Here is a 12,904-nt window from a genome sequence, read left to right on the forward strand (position 1 = left end):
AAATTTTACCATAACCCTAGATGTCCTTCTCTTCACTGCTGCAGTATACTTCACTTGGGGGATATCCTCCGCCAGGAGGTCTCCCAACGTCAGCCAGTATACAAAAGTCTTTACTACTGCAGGATACGTGGTATGTACAGGCTCAGTCCTTTATGTTGGGGGAGGGTAATGCTGAAGTTGTGCTTGAGGACAAAGTTCCATCAACAGCAGACTCAGGACTCCATTCTAAACAACTTGACCTTCATTTTCTATTGACTGTGGGAGCAAATAATATACAAATACCACAAGCAGCAGAATAAAATGCAATCCACCTAAGCAGTAAACACATGCAGAATGTTAAGCATACAGAATGCTTGTCTTGGGGCACAATTTTATGTTTGCATTAACATTTTTAAAGCTCAACTCTGCTTTTAACAAACTATTGAAAACAGTAAAGAAGCAAAGAAAATTGACACCAACTGAAAAAACCTTCAATAGAGAGTAAAAATATGCAAAGTACAGCAATAATTTTTGACTAAATGGAAGGATGAGGTGTGAAAGAAAGTAAGGCCTATGGAGTTCAGAATTGTAAAATTATTCAGAAGAACGATAAAAACAGAATGATCTAACAAACAGTTGATCAAAATGACTGACAGATGAAGAGAATTAATAATTGCCTACATTTAGAGACAAACTGCATACTTTTTCTTGTAGAAATAATGGATGTGTTTGAAAGTATTTCTCTGATGCATCAAGCTTCTACATGCAGAAAAACAGATTTGAAGAAGACAGCATTTTGTGTAAAAGGAGAGGGACTAGCAGTCTAGAACAATTTCAGATGCTCTGTTACCTAATGGCATTAGTCCTATTACTGACAAGGATCAACCTCTTCATACTAAATAAATGATTACTATCTCCAGTGAAATGCATCCTAGAGAATGATTGTGTTATTGTCCTTTTGCATACTGTCAATCAAACGGTAAGTTCCAAGTTAAAGTTATTTCTAAAGAATGTTGTGATAGCACAGTGAGGTTGCTTGTGTCAAATGGAAAAACATCAAAAATGATTACATAGTAAAACCAGTTAACATTTCTGTACAAATATATATATATATATATATATATATATATATATATATATATATATATATATATAAAACTAAATTCCTGCAGGGAGTATTCTAAGAACTAAACCAGCACAAGAATGGAGAAAAGAGATTCTGCCAACAGGGATGACTGTCTTTAGGGATAGAGAGAATAGGCAAGAGGAGGCTGGAATTTATTGGAGAAAACTGGCAAAGGAAACAAGGTATTGGGAGCAAATAATTACAAAGGGAAAGATAATAGAAGGATAAGAGGCCAAGAATTTATCTGGACTGCAGGTTAGAGATTGCCTTCCCTATCAAGGATTGATATCAGAGTATAGGCAGAAAGACAGAAATAGGGGGTCCTAAATGAAAGACCAGCACCAGTAGAGTTTTTAATAGAATCTAGAACAGAAGCTGGTGTGAAAAAAAGGAATAATTAGTAAAACATATAAAATATTGCATGATATTTATAAGACTCAGTTAGAGGAGATTAGAAAGGATTGGGAAGAGAGATTGGATAAGCAATTCACAAACAGACAATGAGGAAATATATGTATATCTCCCAAATACGCAACAAAGTCTAGAAGATTTAGGATTTTTGCCAGGAAGTGTTTACAAAGGTATTTTTATACCCCAAGTAGACTTCAAAGAGTTTTTCCTCAGGTGGTTAGCAAATGTTGGAAGTGTGATGGGCAAGAAAGAGTTGTCTGGGAGCATACGTTTTGAGGTGTGATGAGCTGGCAGACTTTAGGGATTCCCTGCAGATTACTCTGTCAGAGATGCTGGGTGAGCAGATTGGATTAAATGGGGAATTTTTTTTTTTGATCTATGATACAGAATTGGAATTACCTAGACATAGTAAGGCCCTGCTGAATCCAATTATGGTGGCTGCCAAAAAAATCAGCTACTAGAAAATGGAGATCAAAGTCTACATCAACTTTACTAGAAGTAGTGAATATAGTAACAGAGGTAAAACAACTGAAATTAGGATCTTTAGAAAAGGGAAGGAGCAAAACTACATAGAAAAAAATGAGAATTGTGGGAACAATATACGTAGAGAAGGAATGAGGTTTAAGAGGCAGGATTTGAATGAGCCATATACTACCTAACTGACAATGACTGGCTGGATTGTACGTGATGTATAATGTTTGCAACTACAGTTGTTTCAATGGTGTCTGCGATGTATAATGTTTACAACTAAAGTGGTGTCATTTTCTTTGTTTTTCATTTATATAAATGTAAGATTGTCTATGTCATATGTGATAATTTAATAAAGATGTTTATTGGGACAAAAAAAACTAAATCCCTGCAGCTGATAAAATACTTTGCCATCATTTTATAAGAGTACAAACACTGTTTTGGAGTTCGGCAGTGAAAGCAGCAGCACTGTCAGCATGAAGCAACATGTTCAGCAGTGAAGGGAGCTTTTCAGGGCCCATTCATTTGTATAAATGGAGCTTCAACACAACTTTCTTTGTACAACCAATATATAGATTAAAAATACATTCCATAAAACAGAACAAAAAATGGTTTTGGAATTACTTACCATGATTTACTGCTAGTATTTTTCGACTATTCATTTTTATAAAATTTCCAAGGGGTAACTGGGCATGGTTGATGTCTTTTTCTACAGCTAACCTGTATGTGACTCCCTGCAGCAGAAAAAAAAGAAAATTTATCCGAGTACTTGGGATACCAAACAGGAAACCTATAATCATTACAGTATGCTGATATTAGCTTATATAGTAAAAGTTATAAAAGTTAATATGCAGGTATCTGGAATTACTAGTTCCAGTGCAACCTTAGCACTAGTTACAGCTCCTCATTCAGTACAATGTCTAGCCATTTAACAAATACATCATTAGTGACACACATGGCTGAAGGAGGAAAATGCATACTATACTCAGCCACATATGTATATAAATACATAAACAGGCAACTAATTTGACAATTGGAATAAATTATATACATATCTCAATGAAAAAAGCATAAAAGGACAAAATAATTACAAAAACACAGAAGTGACAACAGAACAAAACAAAACAGGCAACTATATACTGTAGACGTAAAATGTACAGTTGTATACACTTACCATAAATGTAGATGTTCGAGTGTATTCACTGTTGCAGTCATCAACACTTGAGTTATCTGCCTGCAGGTAGCCCTCAGTCGGCCCGAATACCAGAGACTTAGTATATATGCGTCAGTTGCTATCGCTCCAGGACTGACATCAGGTCATCAGGTGTATAAAAACAGGCAGCCGACTCCATTACATCAGTTTTTCTTGCCCCAAATGTCAGGAGCCCCCCAAATAGGGAGCTAAGTTATGGTGGGGAAAATAAACACCAGTAAAAAGTAAATACCAATACTCCTGAAAGGGGTGAGTAATAAACATAGAGAGGTGAGAGAGATAGAGAGGGACAAGGGGGCTGGAGGGAGGGAAACCAGGACTGCAACAGTGAATATACTTGAACATCTACATTTATGGTAAGTGTACACAACTGTACGATGTTCTTCATGTTTCACTGATGCAGTCATCACACTTGGGTTGATTCCCAAAGCTGATGAAGGGTGGAGGTAGTCAAGAAGAGCTGGGGATGGCTACTATGCTCTGCAGGACTGCTGTTGCAAAACCCTCCCTGGATTTGGAAAAGATAGGCAGGTGGTAATGTTTGGTGAAGGTGTGTACAGAACTCTAGGTAGCAACTTCCAGAATGTCCCTGGTAGGGACTCCCCTGAAGAATGCTGTAGAGGTAGAAGTTGCCCCAGTGGAATGTGTTCTGACCCCCTGAGGGGTTGGTTTCCCATGGTGCTTGTAGCAGAAATGGATGCAGTGTGCTATCCATTTGGAAATTGTTCATTTTGAAATGGCCTTGCCCTCTGCCCCTGGTGCAAAGCTGACTAGTAACTGGTCAGAATTCCTGAAGGGCTTAGTCCTATCAAGGTAGAATCTGAGCTGTCTGTGCACGTCCAAGGAGTGCAGGATCCTTTCCCCTTTATTTTGAGGATTAGGGAAGAAAGTTGGCAAATGGATAGATTGGTTGAGAGCCACACTGGACACCACTTTAGGCATAAAAAAGAAGTTATGTCTTACCATAACGGTCCATCAGTGTTGTTGATCTTCTTCCATTCATCACTGATGGGTTTGGTTCTGTGCCCTCGGAACAGTCGGCCTAACACCAAGCTCGCGTACACCAAAAACTCTCGAGCTAAGCTGCTACCTCAGATCTAGTTTGCATGCAACATATAGAAGTAAAAGCAGAGGCCATTTATGTGCAGAAACCCTGAAACACCACAAGGACCCATAAGATCCACCAGGAGCCTTTGATGAGGGACGGAGGATGGGATGTAATGAATGTTAGAAGATCAACAACACAGATGGAACGTTACTGTAAGACATAACTTCTTTATCTGATGTTAATTTTCTTCCCATTCATCACTGGTGGGACAGAATCCCAAGCTACTTGAAAATCTGGGTGGCCCTTATGGAAGAACATTCCTGAGTACCACTGAGCCAAAGGCCGCTCTTCCCCTGCAGACTATGTCCAATTTGTAATGTTTGATGAAAGTATGGGGTTTAGCCCAAATGGCTGCTGCACAAATGTCATCCATAAAAGCTCTGGAATGGAAAGCAACAGATGTTGCTATGGCTTTCGTTGAATGTGCTTTGATATTTACAGGTTTAGGTTCATTTGCTTGTGAATATGAAAAGGTAATACAATCTCTGAGCCATTTTGATAAAGTGACTTTTGATATGGCACATCCCGTTTTAGGTCCAGAGAAGGAGATGAAAGTTGGTCTGACTTGCGGAAAGATTTAGTCCTATCCATGTAAAAACGTAATTGTCTATGTACATCCAATGAGTGTAGACAGTATTCTCCTTTATTGGAATAATTTGGGAAAAACACTGGAAGCTCAATGGACTGGTTGACAGAGAAATCAGAAATCACTTTGGGGAGAAAATTTGGATTAGTACGAAGAGATACTCTATCTTTATGAAAAATTAAATACGGCTTGTAACTCCGATATCCATCTAGCTGATGTGACTGCCACCAAAAAGAGAGATTTCCATGATAGAAATTTAAGGTCACATTTTGCAGCAGGCTCAAAAGGGGGTAAAGAGAGAGACTGTAATACCAGAGAGAGAGATTCCATGTCTCTACAGGCTGCCTGATAGGGGGTCTGCTATGGAAAACTCCTTTGAGAAAGGTCTTGCCAATTCGGGTAGAGATGAGGAACGCCTTCTAAACCGTTATGAAAATTGGAAATAACTGCCAAGTGGACTCTAATAGTAGAAGCTGATACTCCATTGTCAAACAACTCAGAAAGGTATTGAAGTATAATAGATGCAGGAGCTGAGAAGGGGGTCTAGCATCTGTTCTTTAGACCAGAGAGTGAACCTTTTCCACTTATCTCTGTAGAGTTTCCTGGTGGATGGTTTATGGGTGGCCAGGATAATATGAACAGGTGAGGAAAGGGTTTCCTGCCTGGCGACTAACGGAAGTGGAGAAATCAAGCTGTCAGCTTGAGAGTGGACAGATTTGGGGGAGCCAACCTTTGGGAGCGAGAGATTAGGTCCTGACGAGTGTCCAGGATCCATGGAGGCTGTAATAGGTGAGGCCGGAGGAAAGGGAACCACACTTGTTGAGGCCAGAAAGGGGCAATGAGGATCACCTTGCATCTCAACTGAATTGCTTTCTTTAAAAAAAAGGGTATTCAAGGGAATTGGAGGATAAGCATAGAGGAAAAGTCAATCGTTCAAATAAGGATAGATCTGTATTCCTCTGATAGGAACATGAGGTAAGCCTCCTTGAGATCCAGAGTCACCAGTCAGTGATCTTTGCCCAGCAGAAAAAGTGTGTTTATGTACACAACATTTTTGAACTTGGAATGTCCAGATATGTGTTGAGGATAGATAAACCAACTACTAAACAGAGGCCATTTGCAAAAAAATCTTTAACAGCCTGCATAGACTTCGCCTTGTCTTCCATTTTCTTCAAGACTGACTCCACAAAATTGAAAAACAACACACATCAGACTGCAAAGAGCATCCAAAATCCTGTCTTAACATGGTCAGATAAAGTCTGATCCTTCAGCGCATCACACACTGTAATGAATGCTTACCCACTTGTTCAGAGACATGCACCAAATCTTGTAATTCTTACACTCACGAACCCTAAATCAGAGTAATCAAATCTTCTGCCATTTAAGCATGTGCGCTGCTTCTGCATCGGACCATGGAAAAAACTGAAATGAATGACGTCATGCGCTTTTGTACCCTGGCGTCCTGATGTCAGTTTAAGCGCCTTGACTATCGATCTAATAACTGCGTATTCGGGCAGACCGAGGACAGCGGACTACCGATATGTAAGGACTGCAGCAATGTGAGATGAAGAACATCGTGAGTCAAAACATCTCTCAGTGACTTCCCTTCTGGGGGAAAAAGGGCAAAGAAGCTGTTGCATTTGTTGTTTGAATGGGAAAAAGATCGCAGCAAGGCTGGCCCCAACGGCAGAAAAATTCTGCCGTCTCATTCGGACTGACAGACCACTCGTGTGGAAGGAGGATGCATCTGCTCAGCCTGTCCGCAATCACGTTGGAGCTCCCCGGGATATGCGTTGCTATAAGAAAGCGGTTGGAAGCTATCGCCCAGTGCCAAATTCTCATGGCCTCTTGACACAGGAGGTAGGATTTGGTCTCTCCTTGTTTGTTTATGTACCAGACTACTGACATATTGTCTGATTGGATCACAATCGTTCCTGATGGAAGGAGCGGATGTAGTGCCTGCAACGTCAACATCACTGCTCTCATCTCCAGAATATTGATATGCAAGTTGGCCTCTAAGCTGGACCACATGCCTTGGACTGTCTTTCCCTGAAAGTGGTCTCCCCACCCTATCAGGGAAGTGTCCGTGGTCACCGTGGGGTTGGGTTGAGGGATTTGGAAGGGGCGACACCAAAGATCTTCATCTGTCCTCATCCACCAAAGAAGATCTTGCTTGCAAGATTTGGTGATTAGGATCTGTGAGTTTAGGGGGTGAAGATTTGCCAACCATTGGGACAAAAAGAGCTATTTTAACAGTCTCATATGTAATCTTGCCAGGGGAACAATTGGAATGGCTGCAGCCGTAGACCCCAGAGCCTGAAGAACTTCTTTTGCTGACACCTTTCTTTGACAGAGTATCACTTGCACTTGTAATGTTAACCTCTGGAGCCTGTGAGCCGGACGAGAGACCAGGATTGTTCGAGTATTGAAAACTGCCCCTATAAATTCCAATCAATGGGTAGGTTGAAGATTGGATTTTTCCCAATGGACTGTGATGCCTAGAAACTCTGCCAGTGAAAGAGTGTAGCAGAGGGCTATAGTCAGGAGGTGCTTGGTGGGCGTTGGAGAGGAGCCAATCATCTAAATATGGAAACACCTGGAATCCCGGAAGTCTCAGATGAGCTGTTACCACTGCTAGTTATTTCGTGAACACTCTGGGGGCCATTGAGAGACCGCATGGCAGGGCTCTGAACTGGTAATGATTGGCTCCTAGCTGGAAGCGAAGGAGACTCCTGGAGCGTTTTTCCATTTTGATGTAGTAATACACATCCCAGGGGTCTATCAAGCACATCCAAACATCCTCCCGTAAGAAAGGGGAGAATGGATTGTATAGTGACCATGTGGAATTTGGTTTGAACCACTGACTTGTTTTAGATGGCAGAGATCCAAAATGGGTCTCCAATCCCTGGTCTTTTTTGGCACCAAAAAGAATCTTTTGTAAAACCGGATCTGCATTGGCCTGGGGGGACTGGTTGGATGACTCTTTTTTGACACAGCTTTCTTATCTCTGAAGCTGATTCTTCCCTTTGACTGGGTGGAACATCGGGAAGGTACTTTGCAGATTTTGGGCCAGATATTAGAGGGATGTAATAGCCTCTGGAGATTATTCTCTGCACCCACTGATCATTTGTAATAGAGTGCCAGGCAGTTTGGTGCAGAGAAAAACAAGCCCCGAGTGCTTCCAGAGGAAAGCAATCAGGCAATGCTTCAGGAGTGTTGATAAGACTGCCCGAAGAAAGAATCCCTGGAGTATTGATTCCGGGGACCCCATCAGCCCCTAAAGGGGCATCTTCCACCACTGGAACCCCCCTCTGCCTCTGGGGGAATCTTTACCATGTGCATTACGAAAAGGACCTTGAGATTTTTTTGTGCCATATTTTCCCACTCCTCTGGCTCATGGAAAAAGAACTTTGAGGCTTGGAAAAACATAGGCCAATGGCAGACAAGGTCTTTCCATGCTGTTCGTATCTGGCCAGTGTGTCCTTCACTTTAGAACCAAACAAAGCGGATGGCTCAATGGGAGCGTTCAAAAAGGAGGACTTGAAGGAGTCCATGAGGTCACAGATGTGCATCCAGGCATGACGTCTCATGACTATGCCTGCACCCGCAGCTCTAGCCACCCCTTCGGTTGCATGGGAGAGCAACCTCATGGCCGAGCTGGAGATAGACTCAAGGGTGGCAAGTTGAGAAGCAACCTTGTCACGTGCCCAGTCAGAAACTTGAGCCGTGCAGAGCTCCAAAAAGTTCGGACATCAAATCCCTTTGGAGCCTCGTAAAATGTACCAAGTAATTCAGAGACCTGACTGCAAAGGTCGCTGAAGCAAAAACTCTCTTCCCTAGTCTGTCCACAGCCCAGGACTCTCTGTTGGGCGGGTCAACAGTAGGACTTTCCACCACAAGGTCCTTTTTCGTGGCTGCCGCCGCCATCATAGCATATACTGGCAAGCCTCTAGACCAGTGTGGATGTTCCTCTGGAGGGGAAAAAATCTTGTCTGGTCTCCAGGGAATGGTTTCAAGAGAATCAGGGTTCTTCCACGCATGCTGCACGACGAGCTGGACTAACTCGTTGGCAGGTGGGGTCACCCAAGAAGTAGAAGGCAGAGAGCGGAAAGCCTGCAGGAAGACAGACTCCTCCGAGGAAGGATTGCAGGGCTTCCAGCCACCTCACTGTTTTAATATTTCCAGGATGTCGTCAGGGGGTGACCTTGGGGACCCTTCCCCCATCATTGTAGTCCGTATCCTCTGTGAGAGACTCCTCCAGAGAGTCAAGGTGTTTCCTCTTACATGTCTTCTTCCGAGAGGGTTCTTCAGTGGGAATGTCTGCAGAAGACACTGAAGTAAAATTACCCTGAACTGGGGTTTCCTGTGGCTTGTGTTCTTGATGTCCTGGGGAAGTGGCCCATGGTAGCTGTAGCTCACAGTGAGCAGAGGGAAGATCCGACGTAAGAGGAGTGCTTCCAGAAGCAAGCACCCTCTCCATCACCCGGAAAGCAGGCCCGCCCAAAGAGGAATGGGAGCCCAGAACCGAGTAAGAATCTCAGAACCGGGGTCACACCCCACTCCATCAGGCCGCCCCCGGGGATGGAGCCTCGAGCAAGATCGGGATGGGCATTGCCGACAGATCCGATGACGGAACTGATAAACTTGGAACTGTGCTGAGAACCGAGGGTTCCAACCCCCCCAACCATGTGACTATGGAAGGGATGGTTCCAAAGGAACCAGAAACCAAACGGAAGGCCTCGGAGCCTCAGAGAGGGTCACTGTCGTGCAGAGGAAAGGGTGCCCACCAAGGATGGTGGAGCTATGGGTCTTGGAACCGATGGATCCGAGGGAGGAGAATAAGTGGGAGTCCTGGGAGCAGTAGACCCAAACCCCGAAGTGGGATGAGTCTTAGGAATGTTTGTTATCCCTCTGGCTTTCAACAGCTGGTCCAGCAGGTGCACCACATCAAATTCAGACAGACACCTGGTGGACCTTACAGACACTCCGGAAGGGGAGTCAGGCCAGTCCAGAAAAGGGCTATAAGCCTGGCCTAAGAACGGGTCCAATGAGGGGGGAATACTGGATCCGTGGTGTTTGAATAGACGGCACCAAAGACTCTAATTTGGAAACAGGAAATAGTGGGACTAACGGTGCTGAAAAAACTTCAACTTCGGTGCGGTGAGAGGTGAAGTCGGTGCAGAGACTAACGAAGACAATAAGATTGGAGCAGTAGTCGTTACTGTAGTCAAGACTGGAGTCATAGATGTTGGTGCCGAAGTTATCGAAATGTCCACAGAAGCAACTGGAGCTGAGCTCGGAACAGAAGCAACAGGAATATTCAGAGCTGAGGAAGCAATCTTATGTTTAGTAGAAGACTTGTGGGCTTTGTGTTTGTGGGACTTGCCCTTATCACCAGCCAGTGAAGAGGGATTGGAATTTGGATGTTTTTTGTCCTTCACTGAATGGGTTGAGACCTCCGAGACAGAAAGGGCGTCTGAGAAAGGCGTGGATAACAGGCCTTTTAAGATGAGTTTGTTTTTCCTCTCATTCAGCATCTGCTGACTAAAACTCAAGGCAAATCTGACAAGGAGGTTTCACAGAGGTGAAAACCCCCTAGGCAATAGACACAATCATCGTGTAAGTCACTGTTGGGGAGTTTGCCATTGCAGGAAGTGCAATGTTTGAACCCCAAAGTTCCTTTTTACTTAGACATATCCAACACACCAAAAGAAAGAACAAAGAAATTACTGCTAGAAAGTATAGAAAGAATTAGAAAGGGAAGATATCCAACAATGGTATCAAATGATTCTACAAAGGTAGGAGAGGGCGTTACCAACAATGGTAAAAGAAATACCCGAAGGGTAGCTAGATAGAGAGATAGGGTACAAAAAATTTGTTTAAATCAGAAAAAGGTTCAAAAACACAAAAGATTTGCAAAAATATGAAAGATTTGTAAAAATATGACAGCTGGAGAGCTTGGTGAAATGCTGCTATATGGCTGCATGGCAAATGAGATCTAAGGTAACTGGGAGAAGGGCATTGTGGGTAGCAGCTTAGCTTGAGAGTTTTTGGTGTACGCGAGCTTGGTATTAGGCCGACTCGATTCCGAGGGCTCGGAACCGAACACATCAGTGATGAATGGGAAGAAGATTAACATCAGATGGAAGAGTTAGTCCTGAGGGAAACCTTGTCAGCATGGAAAATAAAGAAGGGTTCCACAGCCATAAGTGCTTGTAGCTCAGACACTCTTCTAGCTGAAGTGATGGCCAGAAGCAAGGCTGTTTTCCAAGAGAGGAATTTTAACTCTGCTGAAGCTGCAGGCTCAAAGGGGGGTAGCATGAGCTTTTCCAGTACAAAGTTCAGGTACCAAGCAGGAGTGGGTGCTCTCCTTGGCGGCCGTAAGTTGTCTGCCCCTCTCAGGAATTGTTTGATAAGAGAGTGAGAGAAAAGAGGTGGCTCAGTGTTGCAATGAGGCAAAATGACAGAGGCATGGATCTTAATGGAGGAGAAGGACAGGCCTCTGTGGAGTAGATCTGCTAAGTAATCCAGGATTAGAGGCAGGGAGGGCAGAGTTGTGTCCTCTCCTTTAGACTGAATCCAGAAGCAGTACCTTTTCCACTTATCAGCAAACGATTTCCTTGTACTGGGTCTTCTGGCTTTAAGGATGACGTCCAGCACCTGCTTGCTTAGGCTGGCTACTGGATGAGAATTCAAGGAATAAGCCAAGCTGCAAGATTTAGCGATGGTAGTTGCGGATGGAAGATCTGTCCCCCCCTGCTGACAGAGCAAGGTTGGGTTCTGGTGTAGGTGTCAGGGTGGCACCGGTGACAGGCTACACAGGAGTGGATACCAGTGTTGATGTGGCCAGTCCGAGGCTATCAGAATTGTCCTTGGTCTGTCCTGTCTTATCTTGAGCAATACTCATGAGAGAAGGGGCAGAGGGGGAAAGGCACAGATTGAGAGATTTACCCACTGGAAGGATAGGACTGGCCTTTCAAGATGAGTTTGTTTTTCCTCTCATTCAGCGTCCGCTGACTAAAACTCAAGACAAATCTGACAAGGAGGTTTCACAGAGAGGTAAGAAACCCCTAGACAATAGACACAATCATCGTGTAAGTCACTGTTGGGGAGTTTGCCATTGCAGGAAGTGCAGTGTTTGAACCCCAAAGTCCCTTTTTAATCAGACATATCCAACACACAAAAAGAAAGAACAAAGAAATTACTGCTAGAAAGTATAGAAAGAAGTAGAAAGGGAAGATATCCAACAATGGTATCAAACAATTCTACAAAGGTAGGAGAGGGCGTTACCAACAATGGTAAAAGAAATACCCGAAGGGTAGCTAGATAGAGAGATAGGGTAGAAAAAATGAGTTTAAATCAGAAAAAGGTTCAAAAACACAAAAGATTTGTAAAAATATGAAAGATATGTAAAAATATGACAGCTGGAGAGCTCGGTGAAATGCTGCTATATGGCTGCACGGCAAATGAGATCTAAGGTAACTGGGAGAAGGGCATTGTGGGTAGCAGCTTAGCTTGAGAGTTTTTGGTGTACGCGAGCTTGGTATTAGGCCGACTCGATTCCGAGGGCTCGGAACCGAACACATCAGTGATGAATGGGAAAAAGATTAACATCAGATGGAAGAGTTAGTCCTGAGGGAAACCCTGTCAGCATGGAAAATAAAGAAGGGTTCCACAGCCATAAGTGCTTGTAGCTCAGACACTCTTCTAGCTAAAGTGATGGCCAGAAGCAAGGCTGTTTTCCAAGAGAGGAATTTTAACTCTGCTGACGCTGCAGGCTCAAAGGGGGGTAGCATGAGCCTTTCCAGTACAAAGTTAAGGTACCAAGCAGGAGTGGGTGCTCTCCTTGGTGGCCTTAAGTTGTTTGCCCCTCTCAGGAATTGTTTGATAAGAGAGTGAGAGAAAAGAGGTGGCTCAGTGTTGCAATGAGGCGAAATGAGAGAGGCATGGATCTTAATGGAGGAGAAGCATAGGCCTCTGTGGAGTAGATCTGCTAAGTAATCCAGGATTAGA

At 43.6% G+C, this 12,904-nt stretch overlaps 1 protein-coding gene across 2 annotated transcripts in view; it reads right to left on the bottom strand.

Moving 5' to 3' along the window:
• Positions 1-12,904, bottom strand: part of TRMT10A (tRNA methyltransferase 10A) — a 457,277-nt gene that overhangs the window by 119,750 nt on the left and 324,623 nt on the right. For both annotated transcript variants that reach the window (XM_044061318.1, XM_044061319.1), the window contains exon 7: positions 2,613-2,718. In XM_044061318.1, the coding sequence (XP_043917253.1) occupies positions 2,613-2,718 (106 nt within the window). The remainder of the gene's footprint in view (positions 1-2,612; positions 2,719-12,904) is intronic.

This window comes from Protopterus annectens, chromosome 2.part0 (genome assembly GCF_019279795.1).
Source record: "Protopterus annectens isolate FY-2018-M chromosome 2.part0, PAN1.0, whole genome shotgun sequence".
Taxonomy (NCBI): domain Eukaryota; kingdom Metazoa; phylum Chordata; order Ceratodontiformes; family Protopteridae; genus Protopterus; species Protopterus annectens.